We start from the raw sequence: 20,059 nt of genomic DNA, 5'->3' as shown, positions 1-20,059 counted from the left end.
ACGCAGAGCGGGCGGAAGAGGAGAGCGAGCAAGCGCCCGTGACGTCACAGCGAGGGCGGGGAAAGGAGGCGGGGCTTGGAGGGTGGCGCTCGCGCGCCGAGTGGCCACGCCCCCTTTCCCTCTCTGACTTTCTTTCGCCTCAGCTCTCTGACTCTCAGGCGACAAATACAAAGTGCTAGAAAAAGGCGGGAATTTATGTGGCGGTTTTTCTTATTTGACCGCCTTCGCCTGAGGGAACTTGGAGCGCAAACAATAGCCATCTCAATAACGGAGGAGATATAATGGAAGGAACCCCGAAATTGAGGGAGGGAGGGCTTGAACTATATAGAAAACTATATATATATATATATATATATATGTATGTGTGTGTACATATAAATATATTGTTACATATAGTTATATATCATATATATATATATGTATTATATAGTGATACACACACACACACACACACACACACACATATATATATATATATATATATATATACACACACATATATACACAGGGAACTGATTAAAAATAATAATTGTAAGCTGCCCTGAGAGCCATTAGGGCTGAAGGGCGGAGTATAAATACATATATATATATATATATATATATATAATATATAATATATTTCTATCTATATAATATGTAATTATATATACACACACATACATAAAGTTATATATAGTTACATATAGTTATATATATTGTATAATATTTTATACACTCTCTGGCTTTGCTTTGCGAACGAAGGTTCAGAAAGGGCTCATCCCGCACTTTGTACAAGCGCATTGGTGACTAAAGGCCAATCCGGGACAAACAGGTCCGGTTGCAGAAAGAACAGCAGAAAGCCTCCTTGGGTGATGTTTCCGAGTTGTGGTTCTTTCTGTGTTGTCGTTTCTCTTTGAGACTCGTTCGCCGTGAGCTTTCGAAAAAGGCTGCAGCATCGTAGATGGTGCGTCTCCATGCCTCCTGATGCGAGGCCAGGGCAGACCATTGTTGGTGATCAATTTGGCCAAGCCTGAGATGTTGTTTCAGGGAGTCCTTGTATCTCTTCTTTGGGGCGCCCCTCTTACACTACACACACACACACACATAATTAAATATTAAATATATCAGATATCTATAGGATCCCTGACTTGGAGGAAAGAATGGAAGCCCTGCTTATCAAATTTGGAGGCGACTCCAAATTAGGAGGAGCAGCTAATACCCCAGAGGAGTAGATGAAGATTCAAAACAACAATACATTAGAAAGCTGGGGCAAAGAAAAGTGAATTTCATCATGGAGAAATGTAAGGTACTGCACTTAGGCAGGAAAGAAAAAGAAATGAATAGATAGGGGGCATCTGGCTTAAAAAGGCTATATAGCATATCTTGATTTCAGTAAGGCCCCATGACATTCTTGCCAACAAGCTTGTAAAAGGTGGGCTAGACAAGGCAACTGTTAAGTGGATCTGTAATTGGTTGACCGGCCGAACGCAAAGGGTGCTGAACAATGGCTCTTTTTCATCCTGGAGGGAAGTGACCAGTGGGGTCCCACAGGGCTCTGTCCTGGGCCCAGTGCTATTCAACATCTTTATCAATGACCTGGATGACAGAATTGGGAGCATACTTATCAAATTTGCAGATGACACTAAATTAGGAGGAATAGCTAATATTCCAGAGGACAGGATCAAAATTCAAAATGACCTGAATAGAAAGCTGGGCCAAAGCTAACAAAATGAATTTCAACACGCAGAAATGCACTTAGTACTGCACTTAGGGCTAGGGTTGCCATTCATCAGGACCTCCAAACCGGGACAAATGTAGGACAAAATTTTCAAATGTAGGACACATTTTTTTTGTGCCCTACATTTGAATAGGAGCCTCGGAGGCAGTGTTGCCAACAAGCCTTGAAGATAATTCCCCAAAATGTTTGTCCAAAACACGCTGAATCCCCCCACATCACACGGAATATTCAGTCACAATTCCCGGAAAATTCCCATAATGTTAAAATGGCGGATGTTTTGCAAATAAACGTAAACATAATTGAATAAAAATAATTGTAACTTATTTCAACTCTCAAAATCACCATTGAACCAAACAAAGAATGTTTCAGTCCTTTTAAGATATTTATTTTGACATGAAGGGGGTTCAGGAAGCTTTGTGCCAAATAGAAATGTGTTTGGCTGCAACCGCACTGCAGAAATAAATCCAGTTTGACACCCTTTTAATTGCCATGGCTCAGTGCTAGGGAATCCTGGGAATTCTAGTTTTCTCTCTCAGCAAACTCTGGTGTGACAACAAACTACAATTCCCAGGATTTCATAGCACTGGGCCATGGCAGTAAAAACGGTATGAAACTGGATTGTCTCTGGAGTCTGGAGTGAAGATGCAGCCTGAGTTGGGTCCAAGACACACTGCAGAAATAATCCAGTTTGAGACTGCTTTAACTGCCCTGGCTCAGTGCTAGGTAACCCTGGGAAGTGTAGTTTTGTGAGACATTGAGCCTTCTTTATCAAAAAGAGCTCTGGTGCCACAACAAACTACAATTCCCAGGATTCCCTAGCACTGAGCCAGGAGAGTTAAAGCGGTCACAAACTGGATTATTTCTGCAGTGTTTTGGACCTTCGTTATTAAAAATGCTCAAGGTCCAATCCATACTGCAGAAATAATCCAGTTTGAGACCGCTTTAACTGCCCTGGCTCAGTGCTAGGGAACTCTGGGAATTGTAGTTTTGTGAGAAAGAGCTCTGGTGCCACAATGAACTACAATTCCCATGCATCTGAGGAAATATGCTTAAGTCTAGGAAAGCTCATGCTGCCAACTTTTCTTTCAGTGAGTCTCAAAGGTGCTACAAGATCTCTCTATCATCATCACCATTATTATTATCATTATTAAATCCAAATGCAGCTGAAGAAGTGGACTTAAACTGGCAATACTGATATCCTGTAGACTCATTCTCTAGGGCTGTGATCTGGAAACGTGGAGGTAATTCCCTTGTTCAACCAGGGAATCCTGGGAATTGTAGTTTGTTGTGACATGTTGAGACTCTGCTTTTACTGGCAGCCAGGGCTCCATGCATGAAATTCTGGGCTTGGTGGTTTGTTGTGCCCCGAATCCCATCATCACAGGGAGCCTTGCAGTTAGAAGCAGTGCCAAACTGGATTATTTCTGCAGTATGGATGGCAATGGAAAAGGGAACGAAAAAGAGCCACAAAACAAAATTCTGGGAAGACAGGGCAGCAGGGGTGCCAACTGACCAGGTGCTCTGCCCATGCTCAGCGGCATATTTAATCACTAACACACACACACACACACACACTCTCAGGGACCTCGGCGGGGGCGGCGCCCAAGCGGGGACAGACTCCTCCCCTTCAGGGAGGCTTTCCCTGCAGGCCTTAGCCCAAGCTGCCAGGGAAAGCCTCCCTTAGCTTGCCATATCTCGCCTGCGGGCGGGGGCAATCCCAGGGCGGGGCCAAACCGGGGCGGGACCGTGCGGACCCGCCCCAAACCGGGAAAGTCCCGCCCCCAGGCGGGAAATGGCAAGCCTACTTAGGGCAGAAAAATGAAATGCAGAGATATAGGAAGGGCGACACCTGGCTGAACTAGATTTATATGTGTGAAAGGGATCTGGGAGTCCAAGTAGACCACAAAATGAACATGAGTCAACAGTGTGATGCAGCAGCTATCAAGGCCAATGTGATTTTAGGCTGCATCAATAGAAGTATAGTGTCTAGATCAGGGGTAGGCAACCTTTTTGAGTCGGGGGCCGGGTTGCTGTCCCTCAGACAACTGGGGGGCCGAAGCCGGAGGGTGGAGCTTCCACCCTCCGGGGGCGGAGCCGCACATGGGGGTGGAGCTTCCACCCTCTGGGGCGGAGCCACATGTCAGGGCGGAGCTTCCACTATCCGGGGGCGGAGCCACATGTCAGGGGCGGAGTTTCCACCCTCCAGGGGCGGAGCCGCATAATATTTGCAAGAAGCTACTAGGGCCGGCAATGCCATAACACAGGAAAAACGCATGCACACTGTCTCAACCCACAAAAGAGCAAGCAAGTCCATGTGGGGGGATTTTACAAAGAGAATACCAAAGGAGAACAACAACAATAATAAGAGCAATATTTGCAAGAATGGAAGCGACTAGGCAAGGCCACAAAACAGCAAAAAATGCATGCCACTGTCTCAACCCACAAAAGAGCAAGCAAGTCCATGTGGGGGGATTTTGCAAAGAGAATACCAAAGGATAACAACAATAATAATAGCAATATTTGCAAGAATGGAAGCGACTAGGCAAGGCCACAAAACAGCAAAAAACGCATGCCACTGTCTCAACCCACAAAAGAGCAAGCAAGTCCATGTGGAGGGATTTTGCAAAAAGAATACCAAAGGATAACAACAACAATAATAAGAGCAATACAGTGCTACCTCGGGTTACGAAATTAATTCGTTCCGCGGCGCCGTTCGTAACCCGATACATTTCGCAACCCGAAAAGGCTTTCCGTTAGCGCTGGAAAGCCGCTAGCCGCGCTTCGCATTTGAATTTCGCGCCAAAACGCGCCGAAATGAATTTCATAACCCGAAAAATCTTTCGTTACCCGGAACAGTTTTTTCCAATCTAACTTTTTTGTACCCCGGAAATTTCGTAACGCGATCAATTCGTATCCCGGGGTACCACTGTATTTGCAAGAATGGAAGCGACTAGGCAAGGCCACAAAACAGCAAAAAATGCATGCCACTGTCTCAACCCACAAAAGAGCAAGCAAGTCCATGTGCAGGGATTTTGCAAAGAGAATACCAAAGGATAACAACAACAATAATAAGAGCAATATTTGCAAGAATGGAAGCGACTAGGCAAGGCGACAAAACAGCAAAAAATGCATGACACTGTCTCAACCCACTTTCTTTCTCTCCCTTCCTCCCTCCCTATCACTCCCACCTTCTCACCTTTTCTCTCTCTCTCTCTTCTCCTCTCCCTCCCTCCCTCTCCCTCTCACCTTTTCTCTCTCTTCTCCCCTCCCTCCCACCCTCTCCCTCCCACCCACCCTTTCTCTCTCTCCTCCCCTCCCTCCCTCCCTCTCTTTCCTCTCCCTCCCACCCTTTCTCTCTCTCTCTCTCCTCCCCTCCCTCCCTCCCTCTCTCTTCTCTCCCTCCCTCTTTCTCTCTCTGCCTCCTCCTCCTTCCCCCCCGCCCCTCCATTTATAGGAGGGAGGAGGGCAGGGCCAGGAGGGAGGTGGGCGGGGCCAGGAGGGAGGTGGGCGGGGCCCATTTGAAGGCCAGGTGCGGCTCCTGGAGCCTCAATTCAGGGCTCCAGAGGCCGCATCGGGCCTCCCAGGGGCCCGGTGAGGAATCTGAAGCCCCGTTTCAGGGCTTCGGCTGCCGCATCGGGCCTCCCAGAGGCCCGGTGCAGCTCCTGGAACCCCGTTTCAGGGCTCCAGAGGCCTGGTGCAGCTCCTGGAGCCCCGATTCAGGGCTCCAGAGGCCGCATCGGGCCTCCCAGGGGCCCGGTGAGGCTGATGAAGCCCCGTTTCAGGGCTTCGGCTGCCGCATCGGGCCTCCCAGAGGCCTGGTGCGGCTCCTGGAGCCCCGATTCAGGGCTCCAGAGGCCGCATCGGGCCTCCCAGGGGCCCGGTGAGGCTGCTGAAGCCCCGTTTCAGGGCTTCGGCTGCCGCATCGGGCCTCCCAGAGGCTCGGTGCGGCTCCTGGAGCCCCGATTCAGGGCTCCAGAGGCCGCATCGGGCCTCCCAGGGGCCCGGTGAGGCTGATGAAGCCCCGTTTCAGGGCTTCGGCTGCCGCATCAGGCCTCCGAGAGGCCTGGTGTGGCTCCTGGAGCCCCGATTCAGGGCTCCAGAGGCCGCATCGGGCCTCCCAGGGGCCCGGTGAGGCTGCTGAAGCCCCGTTTCAGGGCTTCGGCTGCCGCATCGGGCCTCCCAGAGGCTCGATGCGGCTCCTGGAGCCCCGATTCAGGGCTCCAGAGGCCCGGTGCAGCTCCTGGAGCCCCGTTTCAGGGCTCCAGAGGCCGCATCGGGCCTCCCAATGGGCGCCGCCATTTTGAAAGGCAAAATGGCGGCCGAAATCGGCGGCGATTTCGGCGGCAGGAGCCGGCAGAAAGGCGTCCACGGGCCGCATCCGGCCCATGGGCCGGAGGTTGCCAACCCCTGGTCTAGATCAAGGAACTAATAGTGCCACTCTATTCTGCTCTGGTCAGGCCCCACCTGGAATACTGTGTCCAGTTCTGGGCACCACAATTCAAAAAGGATGTTGAGAAACTGGAGCATGTCCAGAGGCTTTCAGGGCTCCTTTTCCAGGACATGACCTATATTTCAACCTTCTGTCCAGGAAGAATTTCAAAACGTTCTCCATTTGGAACATGCCTACGCAGCTTGAATTTACATTTATAGTAGTGTTTGCTGTTGCAGTGAACTGTATTTTAAAATGTTGTGAACAGCCTTGAGTAGTTGCCTCAAGAGTCAGTGTAACGTTTAAACAAAGCATTGGGCATTTGATTCATGCTGCCTGAAAACCAAGGATCCAGCCTGTTCAAAGTTAAAGAGAAGCTGGTTGGTCCTGTGCCCTTTTTTGTTTTCATTGTGTAAGTCAACTCTGGACTCTTCGATACCTAAATATATCCCCGATCAACCGACATAAAAAAGGCAAGCCCTGAGACAGATGGCCTATTTGCACTTATAATTGGAACAGTCGTAAGCAGCTATTTATGGGCCTTTTTTTGCTTTCTATTTATGCATCTGGCAAGAAGGGTCAGCTTGTTGCTAGCTCAGATTGTGAGGACAGGAAGAGACAACGCAGCCTGAAATGTGCGAGGCAGCCAACAACTTGTTTTCTTTTGGCTCATCAGAGCAGATGTAAAATATTTGATGAATATGCCTATTACATTGACACACACACACTTTTTATATATATAAAAATGAATATCAATCCAGGTTAGGTGTGGATAACACTTTTGCATCACAATTTGCCTTGCAAATTAGTAGTACAATGTCATCATGTTTGTGACATTTGTTAGATTAAAAATTCACACTCACTTTTAGGACTCCATTAGCTGATACAGTAGGTCTTTGCAGAGTACAATAAACTGGATGACAGATACAGATATATAAGATTATACTGTACCAATCAATGTTCAACGCTATTGATTCAAGAAAATCATTTTAAAAAATGTTTCAACTGGGTTTTTTTTTAAGGCTAGTTTGACAAAATTGGGGAATTGGGGGGAAGGATTCCATACCTTACTAAACTTAATCCAGATCTTAATGTAGGCTCTGATAATCTGGGAAGAAAGGCCCTGATAAATGGAGGGATTCCCATTCATCACAAGGGTTATAATTCAAAGTTTCATAGAACACAAATACACCAAAGTAGAAAGAAAATAAGAACTTTTGCCATCTTTTTTAGTTTTCCACCCTGACTGCAAAACTCTTTTAAACCTGTAAAAACCATTGCACTGAAGAGCAGAAATACAAACAATTAGACTTGGACATTTGGATTTCTCCTCACGCTTCCCCTCCCCATCCCTGTCCTATATATTTGCCTGGTATTTATTTTAAAAATGAAGAACCAGGCAAGACACTGAAGTGTTTTTAAAGGAATATTTATGACATAGTCCTGAAGCATCTTCAGATGTGCTTGGTTATAAAATAGGTATCAAAACACTGAATTACACAGCACCTTATAAACAAATTCATCCATTTCATTGGAAGAACAGAATTCGACAGTAAACAAAGCAAGAACTTAAATTTAGGACAACACAAACATACTATCAACATTAAATATACAAACTCCCGTTCAGAGTGTTTTCTTGGACTTAGAAGAGACAAGCACCGTTATTTACACAAGATTAAATAATTTAAACCTCGACTGTTAAAGAGACTAGTATCTCTAAAGAAAGCAATCTGGGATTTTACACTGGATCTAGATTTGCTTGTAATAATAGTCTCTGCCACACAGTGGCAGCTTTTGCATGAACAAGGAATACACCGAGGTTTAGCTGACAATAGAAACCAAAAAATAAGGTGAAAAATTGCAAACAAATTCCATACTTTCTGCATTCACTACAGCATTCAGCAGCTGACTGTTTCTGTACAGATTTCAAGTCACAGAAATAAAATATTCAACGCACAAATCAAATTGCAGAGTTAAAAATGACTGTGATTCTCAATCCTTCATCTTCACGTCTCCAGATCAACACGTATCTCAAGGTGTATCTCATATGTTGAACACCTTTGATAATAATACAAAAAAATTTCCCACATACAATAAATGAATACAAAGTCTTCTCCATATTCAGGCCAACCCAAATCTGCAGATATATTTGTGCAGGAATAAGTAACACTGGGAGAAAACTTGGAATTTTTGATGGGACTGATTTTAAATTCTAAATTCTAAACAATGATTTTTTTACCCTACTGTGAACAATTATAAATCCGTTAACCAAAGAAGACATAATCATTAGCCTAATGCAGTCAAAACAAAGAAGCTTTGTGGAAGCTTATGCCTTAAAATAGCAGAATTTATCAGTTTCTTCCACTGCCTGGATATTCATTGAATGATTTAATTTGAAACAATACATTTTCCAAAGATGATATTCAGATACATCATAGTCCAATTCTTACAGCCTTATGCAACTCAAATATAGAACTTGGAAACGTTACTCCCAAAAGTTACCACTAAAAGGAATCTTACCAAGCTCTCTACAAACAGTCCTACGCACAAGTCCACCCTCGCCAAGCCCAATGTCCCCCCTGGATAATGTAACAACTGCATCAATTAGAAAAGGTTACATTTACAATCATTCTGGACACACTGTGTATTAAGCCATTTTGTTCAACAAATTAGAAGAGCATTTTACAGCCTCTTTCAGTTGCAAGTGGAGGGCCATATGCTTTAATACCCCATGAATCAATCTCTAAATTTGTTTTGGGAAAATGTTAGGGTGTCATTCTGGATTATGAAAAGTCTGTTCAGAAAAAAGACACACTGCATTTCATATTCTGAACAGCGAAAGGTACACTGCACATATGCATATATTAAACTTTGTACTGCATTGTATATTCCTGTATTACATTATATAAAAATAATAATGACTGATACTATTACTCCTCATGTTCAGTAATGCCATATGAGGCACTGCACCAATAGCCACACGCTCTTTCAAATTTTTTTAGTACTGCTTTGTGACTTCTCCCTTTATTTCACGGCAATTTAATACATGCACCTCAGTAAAACTGCCAGCATTCTAGGTACTGGAAAGCATATAGCCCTCTTTGTTTTAGCAAGAGACCTGGTTTCTAAGAGCTAATATAAGGGTTTAGACAGTCAGGAATTGTGAACTGCACCACTTTAGACTTGCACAGGGGTTTGTATTTTTTTTGTATGGCATTTTATATAAAGCACATGCATACAGTAAAAGAGTACATCAGGGAAACTGGTTCATCCAAGCCCTTCTAGTGTGCTTGGATCACTATGCAATGGAGTGAAGGAGTGGCGAAATGAAAAACTATCCTCTTTTATCTGTAGTGGTGCAATCCACAGTCCTGTGCCTTACTCTAATATCTCATTCTGCATGATGTTTAGAACTGGCCAATGTCACAGTAAAAAAGTCAGGAGTATTAATTTCTCAACCACAACACGCAAATATTAATCTTGTTGACTAATAAATATTACACAGACTCACACACATAAATACTTTGACTTGTATCACAATATTGCTCATAAAAGAAACCCGCCAGCTACTGATTCTTCTGCTACAAGTTCAAAAAGATATGCAGTTCATAACATCTGGATGCTTAGGCCAAAATATTTGGCTAACTATGGTAGAACTTGAATCTTCTGTATACCACCACGCAGCTGGACAATTACCTCTTTCGAGGGTGGCGATTTAATGTGCAATGAAGTCAGGTTCATGTGGATCATCACAGTGGAAATCAACTTGGAAGAACCAAATTATAAGGGGGAGAAAGGAGTATTATGTAAGTCACACATGCTCAGTTTCATTGGCTTAATTTAGATAACAGCAACTGTACTGGCAGAGACATTTATATGTCAAGAGCATACAGGAAAGACAATACATGAAAAACATTGTTATAAATAAAGCAGTTATTGGTTTCAGTGTGCAATAAGCAAGGACAGAAAGACGTCAGCTCTGGGAACTAGAAAACGAAATTACCAATGTAAATCAAACAACCTTCAGTCATTCTCTGAAGGACAGTGTTAAAATGAGAATTGTTTTTGTTATAGCTGCCTTGTTCAACAAGTGCAACATTTGAGAGACATGTTTCAGTTTTAAAAAGGAAAGCAAACCCCCCCCCCCGCCCCCCAGGACTGAGCAGAATATTGCTCTTGAACTGTTTTCTTTACAGCACAAAGTAAAGGAAGGCAAAATAATACACTGCTGTTTAAATTCAGAATTCGTCATATAACTTAATAAGAGATGGAGAGAGAGAGAGAGAGAGAGAGAGAGAGAGAGAGAGAGAGATAAACTGGTCCCAGCCCAGCCCAGCATTAGGCACATCTTCCCCCCTATAATACATGTTATTCTCAGCAATATGATTTGAAGCATACCACATTTTGGAATGGAGACGATTCTCTTTTACATTCAAGAAAGTGGAAAAAGAGAATGATAAGTTTATGGAAGTGACAAAAGAGCAATGCCTGGAGAGATCGGACCATTTCTGTGTTTTTCAAAAAACACCACGTACATAATGTAAGACCCAGCAGCTTCTAGTGGCAATTAGTTGCAGATCATTTGTGCTTAAATGTCCAAATCAGCATTTCATATCTGACACCTGGAATCTGTTTTGCTCACTCCACCCTGTTAGCTCCGTAAGGATCCCAGGTGTAATAATAATGTTCAATATTGTGGCACAGAGAATGCTGATCGCCAACCATGAAGTTCAGGATCCAAGTACTGGCACTTTGTTAGAAAGCAGTTTTGGCTAGGATTGCTGTGTGAGACGTCGAAAGTGAGGTAAGACTTGGTTGTCAGGAAGGTAAAGGGCTAGTTCCAAAGCCACAAGTACAGTAAATTCAAATGCAATGAGATCTCGTCTGTTGAATCTGAATCTCTCTTCTAATTTCTACAAAGGGTAGGAAAAAGAGGAGAAGAATTGGTTACCATGTTACCATATGATCCATGTTTAGAATGGCTTGACAAATAGGAGTTTGGCCATACTATCTGCTTCCCAGCATGATGTGGACACAACAGCATCCCTTATGCTATCCTTGCTCTAAATTCTTAAGCAACAAGAGTCCTGTGCAGTTCTGATAAAGAGAGCAAAGGCTGCTTAGCAAGTACTTGGTGAGCAGATAAGAACTCACTCAAAGCCGTTGGAACTCAAGGAGAGTAGTAATAAGAGGTTGCAGTTCTACACACACATTTGTTTGGAAATAGGCCCTATTGCAATTTGGTGCAATTGCACAAAATTCGGTTGCATAAAAATCACTAGAAAGCCATGCCTCCCAGATTAAAAAAAAAAAAAAAGTAGAAAAGGAACTGCTTGCCGCTAGTGGAGGGTTAGCCAACATAACAACAGATGTGTTTAAATAAAAAGATCTGCTGAAGGACAGATTTACTGGAGCTATACCCTGAGTGTTTGAGTTGCTTTGGTAATGACCAAGGACACCAAGTTACAGTTCTGTTTGACTGTTCTTTGTGGTCATATATAGTCATTTGATCAGAGAAAATGTGGTGTACTGATCAGTCTTAGTGTTGGACTAGGACTCCAGGAGACTAGGGTTTGAATTTTTGCTTGGCCATGAATCTCTGGGTGGCTTTGGGCAAGGCACACTCTCTCAGCCTCAGAGGAAGGTAATGACAAACCTCCTCTGAACAAATCTTGCAAAGAAAAACCTATGAATGTTAGAATCACCATAAGTAACTTGAAGGCACACAACAACAAATGATCATTTTAAAAGATGTTTTGGTCTTCTGTAGTTCAAATGAAAGGAAGCACTCTGCCTCACACTGGTAGATGCGAGAAACTAAGAGGTAAGACACTTCCTTTCCTTTGAAATATAGAAGACAGAAACATGTTTAAATCAAATGTATGCCTGAGGCCTTAATACCACTCAGTACTGCATCCAAAGAAGTGGGTTTACATCCACAAAAGCTCATGCAAAAATAAAAATCAATTAGTCTTCAAGGTGCTGCCATCTCTCTCTCCCCCCACTCCCCCTTCCATCCATCCCTTTTAGGCCAAGTAAAGAGCCCTCCTGTATTTTGGTCAGCAATCTAGGACATGTTTCCATTCAAAACTATAAGCAGATCTACAGAAAATGTTATGCAAAGGCTTCAAGGAAAATATCTGAGTACTTCAACCTTTACAGAGGTCTGTGTGGACACTCTTGCAAGTTACCCTAGCTTTACTTACATCAATAAGATGTTTGACTTCATGTTTCTTGAGATCACTGCTAATCTTGGCTGCGAGCAGCACACAAGCACCAGCACACAGTTTTCGGTTCTGTTTGTTGAGCTTGCCTTGGAGGACAAGCTTCTCAAAGTAAACATAAGCCATGGACACAGTTACTGGCTCTAGGTTGCATTCCATACTCAGATTCCGCATCTCTCTCTTTAAACTGCAAGGGGAAGGAAAGAGAAAAGGAAACCTTTTATTTTTAAAAGGAAGATTGTTTTTTGTCCAGAAAACATGCACCTAAATCCTGTGTGCTCTCATTCTTGTTCCTTTTCAGATGGTAATAAAGAAACTCTCTTTGGAATAGGCTGATTTTAGCATGCCTGCAAGGAGATGGCATTTGAACTTGATGAGGAGCAAGAAGATGTGTTTTTAGAATCATCCTATTCCTCTTTTATCATGGGGAACCAACTGTCCCTAATCATCATCATCAACAACATCATCATCAACAAGCATTTATTTTTTATAGAGCCAGTGTGGTGTAGTGGTTTGAGCATTGGATGACTCTGGCAATCAGGGTTCAATTTTCTACTCAGCCATGGAAACCCACTGGGTGATCTTGAATGAGTCGCACACTATCAGCCCCAGAAGTTCTGTCCCAGTCATAAAAAGGAAACGACTTGAAGGAACAACAACAAAATATTTATATGCAACAACAAAACTGGGACTCAAGGAGGCTTAGAGTTAAACAAAACACACAACACAGCTAAAAACATACAAAAAGTGTACATTAAAATGCAATTAAATGAGCGAGTGTGGGTTCTTAGTGGTCTGTAAGCACTGGGTGGCTCAACAGATAGCTCTGCTTTATGTATGACTTCTCCGGGTTTGAAGAATGAAGAATGCAGCCCTTAAATGAGCAGGGTATAGGAGGTGTAGTGGTTTGAACACTGGATTAGGATTCTGGAGACCAGGGTTCAAATCCCTGCATGGCCATGGAAACCCACTGGGTGACCTCGGGCAAGTCACATTCTCTCAGCCTCAGAGGAAAGCAAAGGGAAACTCCTTCTGAACAAATCTTGCCACCCTCTCCCCCTAGTGATATAAGCACTGTGAATAAGTTTAGGAGGAAAGAAACCTCTTCTGGAGTGGCTTATATTGGGAGAAAGGCAGGATATACAAAAATACTAATACTACTACTAATAACAACAACAATGATCCATCCTCCCTTTTCTCTTCAGCAGCTCAGTCTTTTCTTACCTTCTGATTTTGCTCAATGTGAGCTTGATATGAGGAAACTTCTCCTTAAAGGTTTCATTCATATCCTTTTTAAGGTCTGAGGGTTTCACATATTCTATTACGGTGGTCTGAAATAAAAAAGAACAACATTTATTTATGGATCTTTAAACTGACTTTATTGGGAGAAAGAGAAAGTTGACTGAGAGTCCAACAGATCAATAATAATAACAACAGAAGAAGAAGAAGATGAGTAGGTTGCTTCATTTCTATCATGTTTCTGCTCCTGTGAGAGTTTAAAGGCAGTGTGTATGGCTCTCCTCCTTCCCACAACAACTCCTATAAGATAGGTCAGGCTGAGAGAAAAGGTTGCCCCAAGATCACCTAATGAGTTTTTTATTTATGCTAACTGGAAACCTGAACCTTGGTTTTCCAGGTTCCAGGCCCACTCTATCCACTATACCATTCTCAGTCTGCATATCTTCATGGGAAACTAATCCACATTAAGAATCAAAGCAGATCTAAGGAGGTAAAACATGGTTGCCAATAACAGTAGCCCACATCTCCTTGCTAACCATTTCCAAGGCTTCTAAGAATTCTGATTCCATCACTTTGTGAGCAAGGATCTATATACCTGGTTTTGGCAATGAGTATTAATTTTGTCTACCATGGTGGTACTTTAGAGGTGAATATATTACTAGACTGAAATGCAGTGATCCCAGCTGAGTTCAAAGCTGGGTTTCTCTTATGCCCCGGTTAAAGGCAACTTGAGAGCATGATGGCCTTAGCTGGTATCATGTTATACTAAGTTTCCACTATTAACCATCATTTGCCCTTGTACAGGATTACAGCCAAGTGCTCCTGTATCTAGGCCATCACAGTAGAATCCTAGATGAGAAAACTTTAATCTCTTTGAGGACAGAAGGTTTTCAAAGCTCTTTCATAATCTCTTAATCCTGTAATAGTTGGCACTTCAGTACTGTACAAGACTATAATCTTTTGCAGGTTCTCTGACTTTTCCCCCAAGTAAATCCTGGGCAACACAAGCATATACTTCTTTCACCACCCTGCAAGATACTGATGTGGTGAAGAAATAGTTTGCTTGGTGCCAGTATAACAGATTAACTGGAACTGAGGATTTGAACCTGAGTTCACTAGGACTTCCTTGCTGGCTAAGGCTAAAGGAGTGTTTAGTTCAGTATGGCTGCATCCACACTGCAGAAATAATTGAGTTTGACAGCAATTTAACCATGATGGCTCAGTGTTATTGAATTCTGGGGACTGTAGTTTTGTGAGACATTTATCTGTTGAGAGCTCAGGGGCCACAACAAACTACAGTTCCCAGAATTTCAAATCACTGAGCCATGGCAGTTAAAGTTGTGTCAAATTAGATTATCAATCATCCTTATGACCATCATGTAAGGCAGTGGTTCTTATTCAAGGTACATGTACCACCACTGGGGCACAGAGTTTTCACTAAAAATTCACTCTCTTTTAATTACTCTTTTAGATTGTAAGCCTGAGGGCAGGGAACCGTCTAATTAAAAGTAATAATTGTAAGCCACTCTGATAGCCTTTAGGGCTGAAGGGCGGGGTATAAATACAATAAATAAATAAATAAATAAAATTACCAGGTCCTCTACAAATGTGACAAACCATCTCCTACTGACCCTACTTGCCACAGATTGACCTTTTGTGGCATGTTAGTTAATTACTTTGGACACCTGGCCATAGCTGCTACAGATTTGCAGTGTTTCAGTGCCTTACCATGTATGATGCAAAGATGAGGACACGCTTGTGCTTCCCACAGGGCCACTGAGGATCATCAAGGAGATTGGGATTGTATTCTATTAACTCTCCAACATCATTTCCTGGAAACCGAAAAAAGAAATAGCAGCTTAATGGTGTACTGAAGAAAAGTTTAAGAAACAAACAATCAAACATCTCAGAAACTTAAGTTTTGAATGTGTAGCTCAGCAGTGGTATAACTCTGCAGCCCAAAGTCAAGGGTTCACTGTCTGGCATCTTTAAGTAGTGCAGGGAAAGACTTTCTTCTGAAACATTGCAGTAGTGATGCTACTCAGGAGAAACAAAGCTGAGCTAGACAGAGAGGTGTCATAATTTGGTTTTAAGCAGCTTCCGATGTTCTTACAATTAGAACAAAATAAAGACAGCAATGTAAGATCAGCTTTTGTTTAACATGAAATTTCTCAAGGTATAATAATAATCACAGTGTACCTTCAAGTTGTTTCCAATAGCAATGGTTTTTGTTTTTTAAAAGATACTGCTCCCCCCAGTACTTATAGATTAAATTCCAGGATGTAATATAAAGATAAAGCTGGGAGACTGGCAATAGAAGGTCCCACATTGTCCAACATGTTTAGCTATACCCCAATTAATAAAGTAGTTTACTGGGCATTACTCCTTAAACAGAAAATTTGCTTATTTTTATTGTTGCTGTGTGCCTTCAAGTCATTTCCAAATGATAGAAACCCTAAGACAAATCTATCATGGGGTTTCTTGGCAAGATTTATTCAGAGAAGGTTTGCCTTTGCCTTTCCCCTGAGGCTGAGAGAATATGACTTGCTCACCACTGGGTCTCCATGGCTGAGCAGGGACTTGAACCTTGGTCTCCACAGTCGTAGTCCAATGCTCAGAATACTTCACTATACTGATATAAAGAGGGTGGTGGTAGCTGATGTTCAAGCTATGGGGCTTGCAGTCAGTGTAATGTCAACTTTGTATTACAGAATAGAGGTGGATAACTTCTGTCAGGACCCCCTTCTTAGGTTGAGCAAGTTCTTGCAAGCTACATGCCCAAGGGGTGATGCTTAACTGAAAAAGACAGTGCATTGCAGATTTTTGAAATAAAAAGATAAGGAGCCACAGAGTAATCTAGTCCAACCCCCTGGCATGCAAGAACAAGCAACTGCAGAATGCATAAAATATGTCCATCCAATCTCTGTTTAATGATCTCCAAAGTAGGCGAGTCCACCCACCACTATCTTGAGGTATTCTATTCCATTGTGGAAAAGTTCCTACAGAAAATGTAAAATCTCTTTTCTTGTAGTTTGAATACATTGGTTTGTATTCTAGTCTCTGAAGTGGCAGAAAACAAGCTGGATCTTCTACATGACATCCCTTCAGATATTTAAAGACAGCTATCATGTCACCTCTGTCTTCTCTTCTTCAAGCTAAAAATATTCAGTTCTCTTAGATAATTCTTTTATTTATTATCTCTCACAAATGTCTACTCTGGCTAACAGTGACAGAAGCTGTAGACCAAAACCTCATCAGCTGTACAACTTAATTTGGAATTGAAGGAGGTTTCTATTTGGCTTCACCTCTATGAGGAATAATAAACTTTCTATATTTAGATTCTCTGATGCCCAAAAGAAAAATAAGTAAAATGCACTCTTGCATGCCAACATCATAGCTGACCTTACAGAACCCTGGATGATAGATATTATTATTAAAATGTAAGCCTCAGGCCAGCAAGTGTACTAAATATGTTGGTGTTATACAACATAGGAATAGCAAATTTGTTCTTTAAGGGCAGATCTCTGTAAAGCCAAAACATCCATGTGCAAGAGGGAAGTATCAGCTGACTCAGGAAAATGCCAAGATTGGAATAAGAATAAAAAATATTTAGAAAACAACATAGCAGGGTAGAAAACTTCCTTCCTCCAGGTCCATGAGGATTGTTAGTAGTTACAGAATATCGTCTACTAGAATTGGTGAAGGACAGGGAGGAAAACCAAAGTAAGGATGGAATGTAGTATCATGAAAGAAGGCACAGTTGACTGGATCCTTAAGCAGGATCACTCCATAGTGCAGGAGTAGGCAACCTTTTTGAGCTGGGGGCCGGGTTGCTGTCCCTCAGACAACTGGGGGGCCGAAGCCAAAAAATAAATAAGTAAATAATTTTTTAAAATAAATAAATAAACCGGGACAAATGTAGGACAAACATTTCAAATGGAGGACACTTTTTTTTTTAAAAAAAAAATGGAGGACACGCAAAAAATTTGCTGATTTTTTAAAAAATGTTAATATAAATGCATGTTTTGGAGGCTTCTATAGACAATTGCCCCCCTTGCCTGCTGCTTGCCCCCCCTTGCCCGCCTCCTCCTGATAGGCTAAAGGCCCCCGCCCTCACGCGAGAGGCCAAAGGCTCCAGCGGCAATCGGCGGCAGGACCGGGCTGGGGCCGGTCCTAAGGCCTTGTCGGGCCGCATCCGGCCCGCGGGCCGCAGGTTGCCTACCCCTCCCATAGTGGAACAGTCTGTCGCAGATCCCACTTGTTTTTACATAGGCTCTGCATCTTAAGAGAAACTAACTTCCTGGTTCAATTTTTAAAGGGGTGTGTGTTCAGGAATTAGAATACAGAATAGCTCATTAAAAATTTGCAAAAGGTCAACTCTGGTTGGACAAGAGTCCTTAAATGTGAGCCGTAAACAACTCAGTAACTTTGCCCAGATTCCTACAAGTTTTTGCTTTTTAAGTCACTGTCTTGATTTTCAGAAAATGCCTTGTCTTTATCCTTTGATTTGTCACAGTTATAAAGCTTAAAGAAAGAGTTCTTTTCTATATTTAGACAGTCCTGACATTTCAGTGTACAGTGTTATTGAATCTAAGCATTTTATAGGACACAATGTCTCACATAACCACAAAGAAATCTGACAAAAAATGGCAGCATTAAAGAGGCATAAATATAATTCTGAATGCAGTCTAATTTATTGAAACTGGAAATTGGGAAGAGATATACTTCTGAGTCTCATCTTTGTATGTGTGTGTCTATATGCATAGGTGTATACACACAACATGCATGTTTCTATTCCTTATAGATGGATAAAAATGGATGTCATTATAGCTATTCTTTGACAGTGAAAATGTGGGGGGAAATTCATTAAATGAAAAAAACGTGCTTAGTTCTTGGTAAAAGTTTGAGGAGATGGAGCATGAAAAATTGTTTATGTCAGGGCACAGCTGTGTGCCTTCAGTTCTCTGCAACCCTCTTATCGCTGCACTATGGCTAATATTCATGGGCCATTACAGTCACCCTATCTAATAAAATGCAGCAGAAAATGGTTGGGTTTAGGGCCAGCTTTTCAGAGCACATGGCTCCAATATTGTTTAATCTGCATTAGCCACCAGTTTCCAAGAGTGATACAAAGTGCTGGTCAGTGCCTATGAAAGCCTAAATGGGTTGAGATCAGGCTATTTGACTTCTTCCATATCAGCCTGCTCACTCATTACAATGGTTGCTGGAGATCCAATGACTGAAACAATGAACAGGGGCTTCTTGGTTGCAGTGCCCAGGCGGTGGAACACCCTGCTCTGGGAGGCCCAATTGGTCCCCTTTATTGGTGTATCAGTGTGCTGATAAAACATGTATTTCTCTGCTGCCACTTTGATTTAGTCTCCTTGGGTTTCCTTCTGTAATTTTAGTATCAAACTTTTAGTTCTTTGTGTATATTGAATTTTGTTGTTGGTGGGGGGGGGGGGCACCAGGAGTGAACTTCCTGAACACTCCTGATGTCTAAAGCAAACATCACTGGAGGCTGATGGCTCCAATGTTGGTAGCACAGTAAATTTGCTCTAGGTTTCAGGCTGAACTATAAAGGAATTATCCAACACATTCCACTCTATCTCCCAAATGGGTTCATTAAACTGCATAACACATTTAAAGTTTGGACTAAATCCTAGAGCAGATTCACCACTCCACTGATGTGGGAGTCACCAGCCTTCACTGATTCTTATTTAATGGTACAATTTGAATTCCTATATTTAATCTATGCATTTTTAGCCAAAGCCACTGCCCCCACTAAAGTATCAACCAAACAGCATTTGTTTTGCTTTAAAATAATATAATGCAGAAAGGCAGTAAGATATCAAAATGTAATGCTTACCAATATCTGCTGTGGAAGGTATCGTTTTGGCCACTGGAGTTTTGTATCTCAAACTGCCAGCCCCCCGTGGAACAGGAGCTCGGCACACAGAAACAGCACCATGGGCCTCACTTTTGCGGCCAACGAGAGCATTGGTTGGATACAAGAACTTTGCATAAGACACAACCTGCAAGACAGTCAGTTCCATCAGCATTATCCAAAATGTCTCTCTTATGGCTTTTGCAAATGGTTTTCTATGCTCCAGCCTCTTATGTTCAAAATTATGTTCTTCATGGAACAGCAACAGTTTAAAAATATGCACAGATCCTACTTCTAAGGTTTACTGCTTTGTCTTAAAACCAAGCCAGTGGTTTGGGGAGAAACAGAACCATTTCAAAGAAAGAAACTGTTGTATTGCTGCCATTGCCACAGGCAACCACCTCAACTGCTATTTACAACCTAAACAAAGTGTAAAAACAAAATGGAAAAGAAATTCCACTTCAACATTAGAAATTACTTCCTGATAGTAAAAGCTGTTAGAGAATGGGATATGCTGCCTTGGAGAGTGGTGGAATAACCTTCTTTGGCAGTTTTTAACTAGA

At 42.4% G+C, this 20,059-nt stretch overlaps 1 protein-coding gene across 2 annotated transcripts in view; it reads right to left on the bottom strand.

Annotated features, from left to right (window-relative positions):
- Positions 1–10,304: 10,304 nt before the first annotated feature.
- The window catches only part of CABLES2 (Cdk5 and Abl enzyme substrate 2), a 57,584-nt gene continuing 47,829 nt past the window's right edge, over positions 10,305–20,059 (bottom strand). For both annotated transcript variants that reach the window (XM_089513655.1, XM_089513656.1), the window contains exons 5-9: positions 19,479–19,644; positions 15,338–15,441; positions 13,595–13,701; positions 12,353–12,557; positions 10,305–11,059 (exon numbers count right to left, since the gene is read on the bottom strand). In XM_089513655.1, the coding sequence (XP_089369781.1) occupies positions 10,919–11,059; positions 12,353–12,557; positions 13,595–13,701; positions 15,338–15,441; positions 19,479–19,644 (723 nt within the window). In that variant the 3' untranslated portion in view covers positions 10,305–10,918. The remainder of the gene's footprint in view (positions 11,060–12,352; positions 12,558–13,594; positions 13,702–15,337; positions 15,442–19,478; positions 19,645–20,059) is intronic.

Source organism: Sceloporus occidentalis, unplaced genomic scaffold (genome assembly GCF_023333645.1).
Source record: "Sceloporus occidentalis isolate IW3139 unplaced genomic scaffold, rSceOcc1.0.p SCAF_3, whole genome shotgun sequence".
Classification (NCBI taxonomy): Eukaryota; Metazoa; Chordata; class Lepidosauria; order Squamata; family Phrynosomatidae; genus Sceloporus; species Sceloporus occidentalis.
Note: the sequence above shows the minus strand (reverse complement) of the source record. Positions and strands in the feature narration are given on the sequence as shown.